Raw genomic sequence first — 21127 nt, 5'->3', positions numbered from 1 at the left:
CGGTAAACTTAATACCGTGCCGCATTTAAATCTTTTTACACCTAAAAACGGTGCAGTACGAGGGAAGAGGTGCTGGAATTAGTCCAGATCGTACAGAATTCTCTTCCCATTGGTTCTGGGGCAAGTGCCACAAGTATGTGTGGGTCAAACCCTTTCCTTTCTTCCTGGTAAGTTCTGAAAGAACTAGCTAACTCCTTCAAGAGCCTGGACATCTCGACACGCATCCATGGTGGAGGGTGCACGCCGCCCAGCCGGCTGCGGAGCCAGGGAAGGGCCCAGCTATGGAGCGGTTCACGCAGTTGAAAAGGGAAAAATAACTGAGGTAGAAGGAGCGAGACTACATTTAAGTCCATGATTAAAACGCCCAAAGTTCCTCTGCCCCTTTAAAATTTCTCTGTCGGGTCCTACAGGAAATATGCTCATTCATTTTGGAGGAAAAAGTCTCAGAGAAAGGTCATTTCCAATGCCAACCGATGATGAACTGATGCATATCATGATACAATATGAGTCAGACAAAGTCTATTTTTAAGCTTTCGAAGTGGTACATGTGACGCCCAAAATAACGTCTGAATAAAGGAATGAGAAATAGTCTCTAGGATGCCTGTGAAATTTTTACCATAGACTTCCTGAGAGTGAAAAAAATTGTTACTTCTGTGCATGCTTTTAATTTACAATGAAAAGATAAGTCTTTGCCCAACAGTGAGAGAGGAGCTGTATTTTATCCAAGTTCTCAGCAGCATGGAATCCACTTCTAAGAGAAGAACTGTGCCCACAGCCAGGTGATGGCCAGGCAGCCGGAGTTAGGCAACGCTGCCCCCTAGAGGCCATCCGAGCTGTGGCCAGGAGCGTTCCACACAGGAGAACTTGAACCCAGCCCAGAATGGGGCGCAGGTGCGTACAGACTTGGGTCACGGTCCAAGATCCAGAGAGAAGGCTGGTTTAGAAAGACCCATGGAGTTCATGGAAGAAAACTCCCGTGATAAGCTGTGGGAGAGCCTGGTCCTGGATGCAGCATCCGGCTGGGTCTGACCCCTGTGCGTCCCCTATCCCAGTCCCTTCCCCTCACTGCCTGTGCTGGGTGGAGCCTAAAGAAGGAGCCAAAGCTCTGCTGGGAGAAAGCCCCTGAAAAAGCCCCTTCCTCGCTAGAGAGGGCTCCGAGAGGAACTCACTGGGGCGGGAGATCCCAGGAAAGCATTGAGTCTCAGCTGGTTCAATGGGTGGTCAGATGGGACCCCCAAGATTTGGGGACTGCTCTAGCTACAATCGCTCCCAGATGCACAGTCTGAACGCAGGCTACAAGCCTGGTCCATCTGGAGGTAGGAGCGCAACACACCAGCTGGGGGTCCTTATCTGCCGTGTGACCTTGGGAAAAGTCCTTGGAGTTCTCTGCTTTCAGTTTTCTCATCTATGAAATGGGATCATTTTACCATGAGTTTGAGAATCAAGTGAGATGACCACAAATGTGTGGCAGTGCTCCAGTACCACACGCACTCTGTAAACAGAAGCTACCACCATTGGTATCCATTTCCCTACTCTTGTTTTTGACAATCATTCAGGTACCAGCGGGGATGGGTGAGCCGCAGGGCCAGCATGGGCAGTGTAAAAGCTGGGAGGAGCTGGGACTTCCCTGGTGGTCCACTGGTAAAGAATCCACCTTACAATGCAGGGGATGCGGGTTGGATCCCTGGTCAGGGAACTAAGATCCCACATGCCTTGGGGCAACTAAGCCCGCGTGCTGCTAACTACAGCGCCCATGTGCTCTGAAGCCCGCATGCCACAACTACAGAGCCCATGTGCCCTGGAGCCCGCGTGCCACAACTACAGAGCCCATGCGCCCTGGAGCCTGTGCGCCACACTAGAGAGGGAAAACCCGCACGCCACAACTAGAGAGAAGCCCGAGCGCCGCAGCGAAAGATCCCGCGTGCCTCAGCGAAGATCCCGCCTGCTGCAACTAAGACCTGACACAGCCAAAAAAAAAAAAAAAAAAAAAAAAAGCCGGGAACAGAAGCAGGCGGCAACTTGCAGGGGGAATTTCAGGGGCACCTGCTATGAGCACAGAACGTGATTCCGTTTCAGGCAGAGGAAGCAGGGATCAAAGGGGAACTGCTCCAGCCACAAACAGCATGTTCTTTAGCCTGAAATGACCAACTGTGATTTGGGGGCACATGCCTGTCACCTGACTGAGGAGTAAGGGTTTCAGGAGTACCGATTATTCTTGGATGGGTGATAAAAGATCCCTTCGTATGATGAAATGAAATGTGTGAAGGATGTATGGAGGGAGGGGCAGAGGGCAAATAAAGTCAGTATCATGAAGTAATACCAAGGCAAATATGTGTAAAGGGGAACAGAAAAGGAGGAAACCCCAGGAGCATGGCAAGGGCAGCCCACACATTAAGGAGGGACACCATGAAGGGGTGCATCGGGCTCTGTGGTGGATGCGAGGACAAGGTGAGGCACAGGTGACACGGCTGGGCCCACGGCCGACTCGGAGATCGGGGCGGTGCCAGAACCTCAACCTCCCAGATATTTCCATGAAGTCTAATTTGCTAAAAACAGATTTGGAGATTTAGAATTTTAAATCTGCTTTTTATTCCACCACATCCCCAGCGGGTAAGACACTCCCTCCAGCAGCTGTCACTCCCGGAGGCATCAAGTTGGGGGAAAGTGCCTCGCCACCCAGGGTCGTTCTGAGCGCAACCCCGTCTCCCCGAAACAGGGCGCAGCTGGTCCGGGTGTACTTCTTCCTGAGTTCTTCAAATCTCTGGAGACAGTGCCTCTTCCTGCAGCCTGGCCTCCCTCTCCGGAGACTAACACGTTATTCCCTGCACTCGGCCAGCTCTGGCAGCACCAGCTCGCTCTCCTCTGAACTCCCCGCACCCCAATTTGGGGGCTGAAGCACTGAAGGCAGCACCAGATGTGACCCAAGCAGCAGCAAGCGGGCGGGTGGGACGACTGGCCCCCTTGCCGTGACTCTGCCTTCACTCGTTACAGCCAGATACGTCACCCTGGGGGAGGAATTACTGTGGACACTGTCCATCAACACAGGTAGGAATATTCTTTGTTTAACACATGCTGCTGCCACCTATGTGGCTTACGTTACCTCTGTAACCCGCCTACTTCTGGTTCAAAACAGACTCATGAATTAAAACCCATGAATGAAATTTCTGTCATAGATTTGGACTTATTCTTGCTGGGATCTTTTCTGATTCTATTTTATTATCTGATATATCTGGCAGCCCCTGGTCTAGACTTTGATCAACTTGCCCTCCGTGCCAATCCACCCACTCACAGGCCTCGTGCTTAGAGACAGAGGTCTGCAGTGCAAACCACCTCCAGCCCCGCTGAGGTCATCCACTAACCAACGCTCCCACTGCCAGCCTCAGCTGTAAGGTTTTTAACGCAGCCATGATTACTTCTGCTTCAGCACCGAGTCTGTCCTGGCTTTATGGCAATTTGACCACTTTCAAGATAAAATGCTCTCAACACAACAAAGGCAAGTTTTCAGGGTGCCTGGACTTGGATGTACAATCTCTCCAGATGTCCCAGACGGACGCAAAAGTTCTGAATAGGTGGGTGGAGGCAGTTCAAAGACATGGCAACTGCACAGGCTGCTCCCCTACAGCAGGGGACACCAGGGATTAAAACCATCTGTCTGTGGGGCCTCAGGTCCACCTGGGATGACTGGTCTACCACCTCCCATCACCGCCTTCATCAGAAAGCTGATCCAATTGTGGGTCTGGGCTGGAAATGACTTCCTCATTCACAGGCAGGGTATGAGCAATGTCTTCCCATCACAAACACTTTCTTCCTGGCATGGTCTACTCAGAGATCAGTAAGGGAGGATAAGGACAGTCTTGGTCTTGTGTTAACTGACACCCTCAACTGATTCTTTTTCACAGTGATTCAGCCCATATTTTTCTGTCTGTGTACAAATTAAATGTCAAATGCTTGGTTAAATGCTCACTAATTCCACTGCATACTCTTCATCAAATCAGAAACCTAGTAAAGAATGAAATAAAGTTCACATGACGTAACTTGTTCATTCACTTCTTCCCTTTTAAAAGGCAGTTTATAAACTGTCTTTTCTAGAACTCTGCTTAGGAGTGACCTCAACCTGAGTAATATGTGAAATCTACCTTCTTAAGAATGCACAAGTGCATTTTTGGCCTTCTGGCATCTCTTCCTTTTCCCAGTTCCTTAGAGAGCAATACACCAAATTTGGTGAACTAACTATCAAGTTCTTTTACTACCCAGGGATCTAATTTGTCTTGGAATACAGACTTGAAATCATTTAGGAGAAATAAGTTCGTTCTTATAAAAATCTTCACCCATTTTGGTCATCAACTTGTATCCATCAACATCCTGGGCCCCAAGCAGAAAGCCCAACCCTTCCTTGATCTTGTGGTTCTGCATTTTGTGCTTTATAAAAAGGAAGAGAAAACAAACAACAACAAAACCAAAAAAGCCTTTTCAGTCTCTATAGGCCCAGCTTACCTAGAACTTTTAAGCTTTCTGACAAAACACTGCTGGTGATCAATCTTCCTACCACTTATTCAATGAGAACAATAAACAGTAACAAATAGTACATGACAGAAATACACATGGATAGTTTACTTCTCTCAATTAACCGAAGCCCTATCACATTTAGTTTATGAAGCTGAGTATCAAAATATTAAAATGCCCTCTAAAAAGAAGTCTAACAAGTAAAGAAGATTACACATATATCCATTTTCAGCTGGGCATTTTAAGACCTAATGTTGTATTCCCCGAACTTCTGTACAAGTGCCTCACCTCCTGGTTACATTAACTGAGGCCAATCTACAAACAACTAATTAAAGCAGACGTTTGCGACTCTCTGTTTAGAAGCAGACATTTAGTCTCTCCCTTCAATAAGAAATGATAAAATCTGGAGTTAGTGCACAGGCATATATGTTTAGTCCCCATTGTAATAGTGAGTTACAAATAAACATAAAATAGTATATTATTAATTCATTCATTAAATAATCATCTACTAAGTGACTATTCTCTGTCAGGTATATTAGAGTTCCCTACAGTTCTACACACTAACTTCTAATTTCTCTCTTGATCTAAAAATTTTCTCTGCCTCAAAATATTGGGTCGATAAGAAGAAACAGAAACTTCATCAATTTAAACCATTCTCTAGGGGAAAAAAAAAAAAGCTTTACATGAATTAAACTAAACTGACAAAAGGATTTTCCTTTTAGATAATAACATCTCTCTTCCCCACTGGCCAACCCAAATGTTTTACAGATATTTACTTGGTGAAAAAATTCATTTATTTTGCAGCTTTGGCTGGGAACAAAAGTCGTTAGTGATGTGACCAAAGCAATGTATGCCAATGTGACGGAACCATGAGCAAAGATTCTCTGTCACAGCCTCCTCTGCCCTGAGGACGCAGCGCTGGAGCTGTATACCCAGCAAGGCTCGACTGCTGATCTGAAGGCTCAGAGTGAGGCGCTCACCCTGAGAAAGGGCAACAGAAGCAGATTAAGCAGTTCCTGTTGCTCAAAGATGAGTAAGGAAGGTATCAGGATTATACCCAAGTATTCAGACCCAGGTATTTATACCTCTGTGTCTTATATTTCAATCATTTGTTGAGTAACAAGGCAGGTGAAGAGGAGAAACAAGGACACTTATTGGCAGCTAGGATGGTGAGTGTGTAATTGCATCCAATTGGTCCACAGCCCTCAGAGACGCTGTTATTCCCAATTCTGCAGAGAGAAAAATAGCTGAGGCACCACAGAGCAGCCTGTCCCAGATCACTCAGCCAGTTAAGTAAGGGGATGTGCTACACTATAGTATACTTTCGTAATTATTTTAATAAAGATTATATTTTTACAGAAAGAAAGCATAAATGATTAGATCTATTTTTTTGGATATTCCCACCTATGGGAAGACCACCTTTTTTTTTTTTTAATACAAGATATGGGCTTCCCTGGTGGCGCAGTGGTTGAGAATCTGCCTGCCAATGCAGGGGACACGGGTTCGAGCACTGGTCTGGGAAGATCCCACATGCCGCGGAGCAACTAGGCCCGTGAGCCACAACTACTGAGCCTGTGCGTCTGGAGCCTGTGCTCCGCAACAAGAGAGGCTGCGACAGTGAGAGGCCTGCGCACCACGATGAAGAGTGGCCCCCACTTGCTGCAACTAGAGAAAGCCGTCGCACAGAAACGAAGACCCAACACAGCCAAAAATAAATAATAAATAAATAAACAAACCCAAAGTTTAAAAAAAAACAAAAAAACCAGATACCACAATCTATGTGAAGGCATAATTGCCAAAGCAGTAGGTAGCAACTGAATGTTGACTTTGAAACCAAAGTCAAATCCAATGCTCAGTCTTGCAAGGGGCGATGATGTAGTAGATGGTTCTAGGCCCTGAGTTTCCTCTTGCTTTCTCTGGCTTGTGGCCATTTAATTACTCGTTTCTGTCTATATCAGATAAACAAGCTAAAGAAATCAAACATTTAAGAGTGTATTTAGAGAGTTCATCTAAGGAACTGAATATTAACATAAAAATTATCGAGATTTGATCATAGAAGGTAAACTTTACTTCCTAAAATATTATGCATTTGATCTTAACCTTTCCCACTGGACTTCTGAGATGTTAAAGAGCTAGAGGTCACTCATACACTGCTACTGGGAGTGTAAAATGGTACAGGCATTCTGGAAAAGTCTGGCAGTTTCTTTTAAAACAATGCGTTTACCAAAGGACCTGACAGTTGTACTCTTGGGCATTTATCCCAGAGACGTGAAAACTTAAGTTCATGCAAAAACCTGTACATGAAGGTCCACAGCTTCTCTTTTTGGAAAAGCCAAAACTTGACAATATCTTAACTGCCTTTTAAAGGGTAAATAGTTAAGAAACTGTGATACATCCAAACCATGAAATACTACTCAGCAATAAAGTACTGACACACGCAACAACAGGCATGGGTCTCAGGGGAATTTTGCTGAGTAGAAAAAGCCAATCTCAAAAAGGTCCATATTGTATGATTCCATTTATGGAACATTTTTGAAGTACAATTATAGAGGTGGAGAACAACAGACTAGTGGCTGCCAGCGGTTGGAGGTTAGGGGGTAGGGGTCAGGCATGGGTATAAGGAGGCGGCAGAAGGGAGCCCACTGGTGATGGGACGATTCTGCCTGACTCTGTACATTCAAAGTGGTGGTGGTTACATGAATCTACACACGATAAAATCTCACGAAGCTAAACATGCGTGCGCACGCGAACACATACACACACACACACGTGAGTGCATGCACTGCACACCTGGGGAAAGTAGAATCTAGGAATAAGCTCTGGGGAGTGTGGCAAAGGCACTTTCCTGCTTTGAAAGTGCCCGTGGTTATGCGAGATGTGACCCCTGGGGGGAGGCTGGGAGAAGGGTGCAGGGACCCCCTTGTCTGTTTCCTTTTTTCCCAGCTTTCAGGGATTATAAATATTTCAAAATAAAAAGTTTTTTTAAAAAAAAGCTGAGAAATATGTTTAAAGGTATCACCCATACATAGGAATGCACAAAAAACCAAATCATTTTAGAGAATATAGAGAGATGAGTCATCAGTAAAATCCAGCTGAGGAGGTCAAAATAAAAGGCTTGAAAGTTGGAAACCAAATTTTAGAGATCTTTGCATAGGGGACAGAAGGGATCTGGAAGAATCCGATGCCGAGAGGCTGGGATCACCCCGAGGAGGCTGGGATCCCTCCCCTGCCGAGAGTCGTGCCGTGCAGAACAGCCACAGGGCTTCTCTGGAAAGCTGGGCGTCCTGAACAGGTCTGCATCACGACTGCCAATGATCCCGAGATCCGTCAGAGGGCAGCTGGTCTCCACGGGGAGCACCAGCTACCTGTAGTCAAGTTTCCTGAATTAGTTTACCTGGCAGATAGATGCCTGACTGGTTGGTTCTCCAGCTCCACGGGGGAAGAAGAGAAAAGGAATCCGGGCCCTTTGAGTGGTGGCTGGTTGAAAAGGCACCGGGTATGTTTTCAAACTCAGTGAGGATGGCGGGAGACGCAGCTGGGAAGCTCCACACCCGGAGGAGAGGAGCGGCGAGCACCTCGTAACCCGCCACCCACTACAGGGCGAGATCCGGACAGCGCTCTCCCTGCTCCCCGGGGAGAGCTGGGCGCTGGCCCGGGTGTAAAGAAAGAGGTCTGCCTGCCTAACCGTTAGGCATGAAAATGAAGCCAGGCTGGTACGCTGTGACCAAAAAACCTCCAGGTGCTTGGGAGGCCTTTATTTTTGACTTCTGAATAAAATGAAAGGTTCCTCTTTTCCCAGGCATCACCCCAAACAAACATTTGTCCCAGTTCAGTGTGTAAGTTTGCAGAAGCAGAACCAAAAGGCTTCTTTAAGTAACCCAGCAAGAATCACAGCCCCATTCAAATGGGAATGATCTTTCCTGGGAAACCATGGTTTCTGGGAATCAAGTGAAGAAAAACCAGCTCGAGGCCACTGAATCGATTCCAGAAATAAACTCTGGCTGAGAACTCAGTGTCACCACCCGGTTGCCTCAAATAACCTGCACATTTCAAAGGTAATTGTCAATTAACTCGGGACCTAATTTTGAGAATGAAGTTGAAGAGAACGAATGGATGAAAATAATTATGCCTTTGCTATATCTGAAAATGGAACTATGTCCCTCTGTCATTAAGTCTCAGAAGGATGGGCTAGAAATAGACATCATTTGTCCCACAAGCTGACGGAGTATCTGCTAAGTCTGGGAGGCAGGCTACGAAGACAAGTGAGACAGGGTTCCAGCCTTCAAGTAGCTTAACCTCTATCAAGAGAAACCAACAGGTGTCTAAAGTACGTGATGCACACAGAAGCAGAAGTATGTTCTTCCACTGGTCATTCATTTTTATACCCCCTCCCTGTATGTTACAGTTGGCTGTGGGAGACACGTTGAAAGGAGTAAGTGAAAGGGTAAATGAACGAATGAACAAACAGTGCAAAGAGCATTGAAAAGGAAAAGGAGGACAGGTAACAAAGGCCTAATAACGGGAGAATTATAATCAGAATGGATGCAAATAAAATGCTAGAAACACTGAAGGGAAGAGAGGGATACAGCAGGACAAAATACAGGAGGACAAAAACTCTCCTAAAATGAAATCAGCATTCCTTCTTAATACTACAATACTACTTCAAAGACATTAAAAAAAAAAAAAAAAAGGACAGATTATCAGTCTTCAGGTCTTCTGAGAGGAGATTAAACATCTCATGGCTTCTTTCAGAGAAAAAGAAAAAAGAGGAAAGGGTCCCAGGATGCTTCCAAATCTGGGTTTAAGGGTGAAATTGGGCTGACACCTCTATCAACCACCTTCTGTATTCAACCTCAAGGTATAAAATATTTGCCACCCATGTGAAAATCCAGACGACCCTTGAACAAAAGCGGGGGTTAGGGGCGCCGACCCTCCGCACAGTCGAAAATCCATGTAGGATTTATAGTCAGCCCTCCATGTCCGAGGTTCCTCCACACCTGAGATTCTATACCCGCAGATCGTGTAGCACTGTAGAGTTTACTGCTGAAAAACGGCCACGTGTATGTGGACCTGTGCAGTTCAAACCCATGTTGTTCAAGAGTCAGCTGGGGGTTCCTCTTTTCTCTCTTCCCGGGAACAAGCATCTGCGTTCCGTCCTCTGGGGTAAGAGAGTAGAGCCCAAGGTCTCCACGCTGAATCTAAGTGCTTGGTCTGCAACGAGACTTAAAACCACCAACCTTCCCCCAGGTGTGATTCTTAAAAACAATCTCTGTCAACACTGAGCAGATATCACCTTGACCTGGCACTTTTTCAAAGTTGGTTGTTAATGAGATCACCTTTGTATTACTTGCTCATCAGAGAGCCAGAAGTTTACTGCAAAAAAGAGAGGGCTAGAGGGCTACTCTCCGGATAAAGTGAGACTTAAAACCACTGCCGAACATCTGGGAGTGAGGAAGGTTAACCTCCGCGTCAGGAGAGCCTTTGACAGCTAACTTCTAAAAAGCTTCACGTATTTGCCTGAATGAAAAAGGCCACTTGCTTTTTCTATCTCCCTCCAAGTAATTTGAAATTGTATGATCTTCTTGAGAAAATTAATTCTGATAACTTAAATCTTCTAGCACTTTTTCATTCATCTGATATGCTAAAATACTTAGTGACTTGATGCAAGCACACATTTAATTAGCATGATTTCCTCCTCTTGGCCCTCCTCTCACAGTTAATTTTGTTTAGGAACTCCCTGGCGGTCCAGTGGTTAGGACTCTGCACTTCCACTGCAAGGGGCTTGGGCTCGATCCCTGGTTGGGGAACGAAGATCCTGCAGCCTGCACAGTCCAGCCAAAAAATAAAGAAATAATAATAATAAAATACTTTTTAAAAAAAGGAGTTAATTTGGTTTCAAAACACATAATGAAATTTGTTCTAAATGAAGTTTTAAAACACAGCAACTGAAGAAGCCATCCCTTCCTGCATAAAACCTACCAAGTATCCTGGTGGGTCCGAGGGCATTTGTGCAGCCCAGAGAAAGGAGACCGAGGAAGATTCTGGGGCTGGTCAGGAAAAAATAAATCTACCGAGAAAATGGCTGAGGCTAAAAATGGAGTCCAAGCATGTCGAGGGGAAGAATCAGACAACATTCCATGCCTGTGTGTGGCCAGCTCCCCTCAAGTTCTGCCCCCCGAGTCACCTGGGCATGTTTGTGTTCGTGTCCTGCTAGGTACCTCGCCTCCAACTGTCACCAAATCCTTCCCTGACCCGGGTCACTTCGGGGTCACATGAGATTAAGAGGAACCAAATCACAGTAAAATACCAGTTTCTCTGCTACTGTGATGGTCTTTCATATAAAAAGGAAAGAATGAATGGACTGACAATTCTCCAGTTGTGAAGGTGAACCACTTAGCCTTTAAAGCAGCTTTAAGTTCTCCTCAGTCTACAAACTTCATACATACCAGAAGTTCCTACAGCATAAGTCGAGAAAACAAAATGTATTTTCACTTTTCAATAAATTTCCAAGACTAGTGACAAAACAGTCTCCATAGTTTGCTAACTGGAATGCTTCTACTGTAAGATTTTTCCTTAAAAATGCTGCTGCTGTTACAAAAACCAGTGAACCCAAACGTAGTCTCCGGAGAGCAGCTTTCGTAAAAGGTTTTCCTTCTAGTTTCCTTTAACGCCTGCTTTTTGAGAACCATAACAAAGTTGAAAAGGGGATCGAAGCCATAAATAATGCTTCATGGAAAGAGCCTTTCTTTGTCCTAACTGCAAGTTAAATCTTCATGCATCCTGCTAAAGAATATTCCTAAGGCCTGTGACACAGACAAACGTCAGGATACAAGCACTGGCTCTCCATCTCCAGACTCCAGGCCTGCCGCCACTGCTGCCCTTCCCCTCTGCTCAGTCTGTGAACGCTGCCCAGCGGCCTGCCCCTCCTCCTGGGCCCGTCCAGGCCCACGGCGCTCCCTGCGGCCCGAATAAGGAACGCCAGCCCCCATACCCACCCACCGCGCCTCCCTCGGGAAGGTCCGGGCTGCCCAGAGCCCCTCGCCTGCTTTCTGTCTGTCACAGCTTAATGAACAAAGGCACAACCTGCTTTTTCACAGGCATCATCTTCTCTCCCTCTCGGCTAGGGTGTAAAAATGCGTAAGAGAAAGAGGAGGTGGCATACGAGTACTGATGGGAAAGACAGGGTAACACACAGCTATACCAAAACAGGTGCTATAACAGGTGTGTGTAAAGAGAGTTCTAGAGTGCAGGGGGAACAGCTGACTCTGCCTGCGGAAGTGAAGGGAAGCAGTATGTAACTGCAGGGACCAGAGCATGAGGATGAGGCGATTCAGGCTGGTGCTCCAGATACACACAGAATCTCTGATGGTTCAAAAGCAAGGGTATGACCTAATCAAATTCATATGCCTTGGTGGCAGGGCTGCAGAGCCAGGGAGACTAGTTAGTGGTTGTGGCTTGATTCGAGTTAAGCGGGGAACTGGTGACACATGCACCCGTCATCAGAAACTGCCATGGACCGATGTCCACGTAACGTGTCTCCTTGGAAAAAAAGTCTCTTTGTAAACACTGTGAAGTCTTTTTCAGTGGTGGCATTATTAAACCAGGAAAAGAAGCCACTCCTGTCAGTTTTCTATTCTGACAACTGTCCAGGGTCCACAAAGCACCAGCCCCTTTGCAGAAAGGGCTGCTCAGGGTCCCGGCCATTGGCCAAATATGCCCCCTACACTATCTTCCTGGGCTCACGAAGTTTCAGACTTGGAAGTGAGGATGGCTGTTCTGAAGTCAAACATTCAAGTCAAACAAACGGCCTGGTGGAGGACTGACTGCCCAAGATCCCGGATCCGTCAGTGAAGTTCTTTTCCTTTAAACAATTTCATTGGTTCCTGATCTCGGATGCCTTTAAACAAGGCAAGCCAGGCCTAGCCCCTTCCAAGTGTCTCTCATAGTCTTACTCTTCCCAGCTCCTTCTTCCTAGCCTGTTACTACAGCCTTCATGCACTCAATCTCAAATTACCTAAAAGGGCCCCTCATTTCCAACTTATAAAGAGCTGTGAAGTGGAGAATTCTTTTCACCTTAGAAATAAGATGTAGTAAGTTGACATCTTAATTTGTAGTCCTACCGAAAACTTTAGTTTTTATTATACATCCTTCTATCTCAAAAGCTACGTAATAGTTTCTTCAATTGTAACTTCCTATGATTTTCTTTTTTTTTCATTTTTATTTTATACTGGACTGTAATTTTCACAAGAATAACATATATGCAAGGTATAATTAATACCAACGTGTTTTCCATTTACCAAATAACACATTACCACTTATCCTGAGACAAGTTTATCAGAATAGCATACCTATGACAGTAACGTGAATATTATTCAGGCCATGCTGGCTTTGCTACGTTTAAATTCAACGTTATGTAAAATGCACTTCTACGAGTATCTGAGAGCAGCCGCACAGCCTGATAAAATCAGAAGGCAGCCAGGACTTCAGCCACATGACAGGCTAACAGGCAGAAAGGAGGTCCCACAGCTCTGAGCCCAAAAGGCAGGTCATCTATTTCTGCTACAATGGCTGTGCCCTGCCTCTCGCCAAGGACCCCCTTCAGCTCCTGTCTTCCCCGCTCCCCTCCTGGCCCACAGCTCCCAGCCACGCCCTCCCTCACACGTCTGCTCCTAGCAGATGCCACCCCCTGCAATGGTACGCGTGTGCCCGGGTGGTGAGGACGGCCAGCAAGGACGCCAGCCCTGTCCCCACCGGCGCAAACGGCCACCTCCGGTCTGCTTTCTCACATCACGCCCATCCTCATTCCTCCCCCGGAGTCCGAAGGCCCTTCCAGACGGGGCTCCGTCTCTGCCTCCGGATGCCTCACCTCTTTCACGTGGGTGTGAAAGGACACCGACATGTCCAGGAGGATCTTCCGCTGCTCAACTCGCCGAACAAAATCTTGTATCCGGTCCTCGAGCTGATGGGCGGCCTGATAGATCTCTTCCGGGTCACATTCCCCAGTCTGAGCCAGCTGTTCTGCTGCTTCTAGTAATTTATCCGCATTGGTGTATGTGTTCTGTGCAAGAGAACATTCAGAGACACAGAAGGTGAATAAAAGACAAACTGGCCAGGCTGGGAGCCATAATACACTGGAACAGAGTCAGCGTGTGATGTTCCTTTCTGTAAATCAAACAGAAAAAAGAGGAGGGCAAGAGGTGATTTTAGGAGCTCAGAACATCTCCATGAGCAGCCTTTTCCATTCTCGCTTGAGGTTGTTAAACTCTGAACCTCACGGCAAAGCCCTTCCGTCTGAGGCAGGGATGGGGTATCTGTAGGCAGCTGCTGGCCGTCTCGTGACTCATAAAGGGCTTTGGGCCTTTTGCTGCCGCGCAGCCAGAAGACAGCGCGTAGCCACAAATGCCCACTTCACTTTTTCTCCTGGTTTTATGACAGCGTGCAGAGTTCCAGTTTTGTGTCTTTCAGTATGATATACCGCTTTAGGATAATTCCCCAAGATCAAGTGAAAAAGTTACGTTGCAAACAAACATAAGCTGCTGCCTCTTTTCACATGTTTCTACTTATCAGTAATTCTGTGCTTATCTTTTCTTTACTTCGGGGGATACTTTTTTAAAGAAAAAGGAAATAATAACTACAATGGCTATAAAGTAGCCAGAGTTTTAAAGAGCCGAGAGTTGAGTGTCAAAAATACTCTGACAATTACTCTGTTTTAATTCTTGATAAATGAGGCTGCAAATGGCTTCCTCAAATCAACAGGTCTGTTAGAGACCCGACAGTGTTCGAGGGACCTGCTAGCGAGAGGGCTGCCGAGGGGCGTGGGGAGCAGTCCAGCCAGGTGGGGGACCTCAGTGCAGGAAAGAACAGAATTCAGGGCCCCGAGACGCCCAGAAGGGGCATGAGGCTCCCCGTGAGACATTGGCTGAGCCCTTCGTCCTTCTCCTTCCCCAGCATCTCAGTCCCACAGCCGAGCAGGGTCCGCACCTCATGGGTGAGACGGGGGGTGGCCCCAGGTGTGCGGGGGCTGCCCCTGTGGGGAGCCCGAGCCTGATGGGGCACGGGGTGCCCCTGCAGTGGGAAGCCTCCCAGGTGGAGACTGGTGACCTCCAGGGGTATTAACCTACTAAGCCAATGCATCGAGGATGAGAGGCGGGTTCCTCATTTGGGAGGAACCTCCAAAATGACTTGAGTCAACCCTGCAGCACTGAACTGGAATTGGAGGATCCATGTAAGTTCACGGTTTTCAAGAGACACGTGTGTAAATGTGCACGTACACTCATGTCCCTCCCCCGCCCCCCATCCACTGAGAGGGCCTGGGAACAGCAATGGCCCAACAGCACTAAGCATGGTAGCGCCCAGATCTCCACTGGTAGGCGCCATTCTGCTCTGGAGGGAACCAGGGCTCCGTGGAGAAATGGTGGATTCCAGGGTTGGGGTGAGACAAAGTACAAGATGAGTCTGAGACATCTTACCGTGCCCCAAAGCAAGGAGAAGCCCAAGAACAATGTGGACAGGAGAGAGAAGCCAGCTTGCGGAGGTGGAGGCTGGCCAAACGAGGGACAAGCTGAGCATCAGAGGAAACAGTGACGGCGATGGAGGATAATCCATCCACTCCATAGGAAACCAGGAGTCCCGACTGACACAAAAAGTAAAACTGGATGATGGACGGCATAGTTATAGAATTTCAAAGTACCTCCCCACAAAGTACTTGCTAATTACAAAGGGGGAACGACTCACTTTACAACTGAGACATCTGGCAGACACCACCTTAACCCAAGGATCAAAGTGGACACCATAGGTAATAGGACAGATTAAACTGTGCAACCCTTGAAGGGACGGAGTTAGGAGGACACGGCAGCACTCCCGGATACACCTGCCGAAGACGTATAACCAGAGGACCACCATGAGGCAGCATCAAACAAACCCACAGTGAGGGGCATTCTCCAAAACAACGGGCCTCAGATTTTCCAAAATGTCATGTCACAGAAGTTAAGGAAGGACCAAGGAGCGACTCTAGGCTGAAGGACACTAAGAGATGTGACGACCAAATGTCACAGGTGGTTCTACACTGGATCCGTTAGCTATGAAGGATATCGTGGTCTGAGGGTTAGAAGGTAGTCATGTGTCAGTGTTAATTTCCTGATTTTGATGGCGGTATTATGGCTGTATAGCAGAATGTCCTCTTTGGTAGGAAACACACACTCAAGTCAACGGTTTAGCGTGGGGGGTAGGTTCTTTGTGCTGTATTTCCAACTTTTCTGCAAGTTTAAAAAAATTTTACAGCAGAGTTAACATTCAGTGTGACAAGTATGAGGTGATCTCAAAAATGATGCTGACGCACGCTTACGGAGCACGCGAGGCCCAAGCGTCAGGCTGGGGTGGGTGGAGGGGCCCGTCCCGGGCAGGCTCTAAGGGGGTACAGTGTCGACAGGGGATTTAAACGTGACAATAAAGACCAGCTGGAGGGCGGTCTGCTCTTCGTCACCAGCATAGGCTGACGGCTCCCGGCTCCAAGTGTGCCCCTGGCACGAGCACTTACTGGGCGTGGGTCTAAGGGCCTCCCCCGCCCTGAGCTGTCTGATCCTAACCACAGCCCCTTTCACAGGTCAGAGGACTGAGGCCAGGAGGGCAATCTCAAGACTCAGAGGCCAAGGCTGGCAGGTGGTGAAGCGGGACGCATCCAGGTCTGACTCAGGGGCCCTGGCTTTCAACAAGCCAGTGTATTGTTCAGCTCACCCCTCACAACGGTGGTTCATTCAGCCCTGCTTCACACCCTGTCTCCCTGTCCCTCTGGAAAACCATCTTCAGGGGACTTTTCTTTCTTGGTACTATCCAAGTCTCACGAGAACGTTCTGCACTATTAACAAAGGATCCTTCAGAACTCCTAGAAATGATGGGAGAGATGCCAAAGAGCCCCGTAAGACTGACCGACATGGCCAGACTTGGAAAATGCCTATGTGCACACTTTACATAGTCTTCGAAATCAATTACGTGGCATCATTTGAAAAGCACAGTCATTCCCAATCTGCAGAGCTTCAAAGCACAGTTAAAGGGTTTTGTATATATTCACCGTGACCCACTGGGAAGCTAAGCTGTCCTGATTCCTGCGCAGAGCGGACAGTGAACCTGCCCACTTCAAAAGCGCTCTGGAACAACAAAAGCACTTTTCAGAAAAGTCCACTCTCCGTCCTGTGCCACTCTGGGCCTCCACATCCCCTGCGGGGCAGTCTGGCAACCTGCCAGTGGTGACTTTGTGACAAGAAGCCCTTCACGCAGATTATCAAACCACCTGGGAGATTCCGCGGGACAGGACAGAAAAGCTGTCACGTCAGTACCTGGGTGTCGCCGACGTGGTGACCCGCAGCCTCAGGCTGGAGAGGATTACCCCTCCTCGTGGCCGGACGGACGAGGGAGGAGTTAAACTATGAATGAGAATCACAGCGACAACGGGGTAATGGAGGGAGGGATGGGGAAGCCATCGATGACGACACAAAAAAGAGCGACGGAAAGTGTCGGGGCCAAGAGGGGCCTCAGGAGGGCTCCCAACCACGTGCAGCGCGGATCCTGGACGGGGCCCCGAACGGGGAGAAACGAAGGGAACCTGAACAAAGTACGGACCTCAGTTCATCAGTATTAGTTACTAATCCTAACAGTATCGGTTCAGTATTACATTCGTATGCTATTATATATTATTAGTATGACATCAGATCAATGTTAGCTTATTAATGATAACAAATGTACCGCACTAATGAACGGTGTGAGTTTTGATGACAGGGGAAACTGGGTGCAGGGTATGAGAATTCTCCGTATCATCTTCACCATTTTTCTGTAAATCCAGAAGTTGTCTAAAAAAGTTTATTAAAAAGATGTAAGTGTATATATGTACACACACACACACAGAGCAGATTTCTGAAAACCAGCCTCCACCTAGGGAACAGGTCCTGAGCACTGCCCACAGATTCTGCCACCTAGTCCAGCGGTCCCCAACCTTTGTGGCACCAGGGACCGGTTTCGTGGAAGACGCTTTTCCCACGGACGGGGCGTGGGGATGGAGGGAGGATGGTCAGGCGGTCCTGTGAGCGATGGGGGCGGCAGAGGAAGCTTCGCTCGCCCGCCCGCCACTCACCTCCCGTTCCTAACAGGCCGCAGACCGGTACCGCTTGCGGACCCCTGACCTAGTCCTTCCCTCCTGGGAGGCTGGCCCCCGGCCCCTCAGCGCAGCCCCTGGGTACAGAGAAAGCTCTCCTCGCGATGGGCAGCTACCAGCCTCAAGGCTCCTGCTGGGCAGGTTCTGCATACACGCTGCCCCCAGAGGTCTCTGCTCATCAGAGGCCGCACAGTGAGGTGACACTCCCGGGGACGGTGGCTTTAGGGGGATCCACGCTTCCCTGCGGGGCCTCCCAGGACCGCGCTCGGCAGCTCTGAGAGGAGGCACGACGGGCCTCGGTGCTGGACGGAGCAGACAGCGTAGCACGCTGCACGCTGCACACACACACCTGCTAAGAGCCGAGTCCTGTTTTCGCATCTGTTGTCGCTACAGCCGTGAAGCCGCTTCCCTCTCGAGTTTAGTAAGTGGATCTGCAGGTGACAGAGCCTCCCAACACATGCCAATTCTGAAAGCTTTCCGCCTCTTGGCCAGCAGATAAAGACAGTTACAACAATCAACGTCCCAAAGGAAGAAGTGCATTTCTGAATGATCTGGGACACGAAACAGCACTCATTTCGTCTCACCTCTCATTTTACACCTGAAGACCCTGAGCCAGTAGGAGGGACTCCGTGACTCTCCCTCGGCACAGCAGTAGGTGCTGGCGGAGCTAGGGTCAGCCCGCGGCCTCTGTGAAACCCAAGGCCAAGGCCTCCCTGTGCACAGAACCTACCGTGGATCCTTTGGCCATGGAAGAAATAGATCTCTGTGTGTTCATAGACATACGAATGAGAAATGCTAGCTTTGGAGCACTTGCTCTGTGTCCCGAAGCAGCCCTGTGACAAGGACACGATTTCACTTCTACTTTATAAGCCAGAACACCGAGACAAAGAGGTGCAAAAACTCAGCCAGCAGTCAGGAGAGCTGGGACTGTCCCCAAAACAAAGGCCTCAGCCAGGGGTCCTCTCAGAAGGGAAGGCTGAGTCACTCAATCTTAGACTTAACAGCAGGGAGGAGGTGTCAGGTAAAGCAGGCTGTTTCTGAGTCTGAAGAGACTGGACTCCCCTCTTCCACCCACTGCCCTGTCCCCAGGGCATCTCCCCCGGGGCCCAGTTCCTGGTCCATGGGGTGGGGTACCAATCCCTGCAGCGAGGACTGAAGGAGATACTGTAGGGCCAGGCCGGGGTGCGCCCAAAGAGTTTCCTATTTTCTTGAGAAGTAAATTAAAATTGCACAATGTCCTAGGTCTCAAGAAACACAAGAGCCTTTCAAAGGAGGATCAGACCTTCTCCTCCCTACAATCCACAGCAGCTACAGCCTGGGTCTTACCCAAGATGGCCAGAGGCTATATTTAGAAACTGGTAAAAAAAAAAAAAAAAAAAAAAAAGATGGGTTTTCTTGATCTTAGGAAAGACAGGAAAGGAGGAAAACACAAGCATGTCATGCCTGAATTTCACGTGTGCCGAAAGTGCCCACGTGCTGTGCTCAGGGCACCCTCCCTGCAAAAGATGCATGAGTTCAGGAGAGACCCCGGGGGTTAGAGAATTGGCCTGATTCGCTTCTAAAAATCCAGAATGAATGTTTAAGGTCTCCTGCTTTCCTGAATGCCACACTTCTTTATCCTGGAGGACAAGTTAATTATATCGCACACAAAAAAAGTTACTGACAGAAATGGCTTCCTGGAGAACAACTTCGAGATGTTTACGTCTCTGGAAGGTGATCTGAATCCCAGGGGACAAGCAGACATGAGAGACGGCACCTACGGGAAGATGCTATGCCAGAGATGTATTGACTCCTATTAGAGAAATCTGTGCTCTCGAAACCAGCTTCTTCCTTGAACCAGAATGTTCTCAGCTTTCCTGGCTGCTGTACTCATAGCTTTTTGAATCTAAAAAGGGACATTAAACTCAGACGATTATTTAGAAGGTAAAAGAGCAGGTGACTGTCAAAGAGCACCTTCCTTTCCCAGAGTCACTCGCAAAAAGCGTCACGTGGAAAGCGTTGTTAATTTCTTTTTGAAAGCTCCTGCGTGAGCAGGCACCGTGACTGCCACGCTCTAGAAATTCATCAGCACGGAGTCACTGGATAGGATCTACCTGCTCAACAATCACGGCACAACATAAAGAAGGAATGGCTCTTCACATTAGTCACAAGGAGGTTCTCGGGTCTGCCGAGCTGTGTGCCAAAATGGTCCAACGCTTCCTGACGTGGCTCTAGCAGTGTCTGAAACAGCCCGAGACCAGGGGCCTCGCCGCGAAGTCGAGGGCCTGCAGAAGTCACACCGGCTGCACAACTCGCTGCCACCAAGTACGCAAGAGGCTCTTTTCGGGTTCCCCCTTCTCAGAACACTAGAACTGTTCTACAGAATAATCTATATTTAGTAGGTCTTAAATGAATTCAACCGTAAGACTTTTGACACTTCCTTTCTGAATCTCTGGTCATGTTACATTATCATGTCATGTTTTGAAGAAGCTGACTTTAAGAATAATTCATTAAATAAACTGCTAATTCAGTATCTTGAAACTAAAGATTGTCTAGAGACAATTTAGAATTCATTTTACAAAGGACCCTTCAAAACACAACCCCAAGACACACACCAACTCACCTTAAACTTAACCATGAAAAAGAAATTTCTTTTCCCTAAACCCAAAATGTGTTTTACCTTTGTATGTTTCAGAAAATGAGAAAAGGCTCTTTATTAAGCACTAAAGATGCCTCTGTTCCTATTTTTAAGGTGCCTCCAAAGGCCATTCTGTCCAAAAAATACATACATCTAAAGCATGACCGTAGATCTCCCTCTGCCATAGGACTGGTATTATACTTTGTTTTGACAGAAAGCAATCGAAGACAGGAGGGTGGAGAAGGAAAGGTGGGGAAGGCATTCCCTCTAGTGGCCTCGCCCCCTGCACCAGAGCAAGACTGATGTCATCGTCTTCTCTGGGAAGAGGCAGACAGCTTTCCATGAATGAAGCTACAAACACAGAGCGTAATTTGGCTCGATACCCAGGCCACTGTCCGTCTAGCCCAGATCTGCTGCACGTGGTCCTAATAAAGCGCGGATCCTTGTGAAGCCACTTCACAGGCCAGACCGCTCCTGGCTTAAGATGCTACCCTCCTCCCTCTTAGGCCCCTCAAAGAATCTTTATTAAACAAGCTGGGGGGGCTAGAGAGAGAAGCCCACTCTGTTTCTTCAGGTCTACAGCCCCCTCCCAGCTTACTACGTTTAATCTGTTCTTATCGTAGAGGGGTCCAGGGTGGCCCCCCGGTGTACTGAGGCAGGGCACGTTCCTTTCAGAACCAGCCTGAAGCGGATCTGTGATGCGCAGTATCTGCAGGTACATGGGCGGCGAGCACTGGACTCCAGAGCCCATCAGGGACCACTCGGGACCTGTCACACGACACACACTGAGGTGGACGCGTGTCTGTGGACAGAAAAGATCAGAGACTTTCGCCCTAAGGCAAGTGGAGGGGATTCGTCATACA

General features: G+C 48.0%; 1 protein-coding gene across 8 annotated transcripts in view; it reads right to left on the bottom strand.

Moving 5' to 3' along the window:
* The window catches only part of TRIO (trio Rho guanine nucleotide exchange factor), a 376190-nt gene that overhangs the window by 146311 nt on the left and 208752 nt on the right, over window positions 1–21127 (bottom strand). For all 8 annotated transcript variants that reach the window (XM_057540126.1, XM_057540127.1, XM_057540124.1 and 5 more), the window contains exon 11: window positions 13370–13561. In XM_057540126.1, the coding sequence (XP_057396109.1) occupies window positions 13370–13561 (192 nt within the window). The remainder of the gene's footprint in view (window positions 1–13369; window positions 13562–21127) is intronic.

The sequence above is a fragment of the Balaenoptera acutorostrata genome, chromosome 2 (assembly GCF_949987535.1).
Source record: "Balaenoptera acutorostrata chromosome 2, mBalAcu1.1, whole genome shotgun sequence".
Classification (NCBI taxonomy): domain Eukaryota; kingdom Metazoa; phylum Chordata; class Mammalia; order Artiodactyla; family Balaenopteridae; genus Balaenoptera; species Balaenoptera acutorostrata.
Note: the sequence above shows the minus strand (reverse complement) of the source record. Positions and strands in the feature narration are given on the sequence as shown.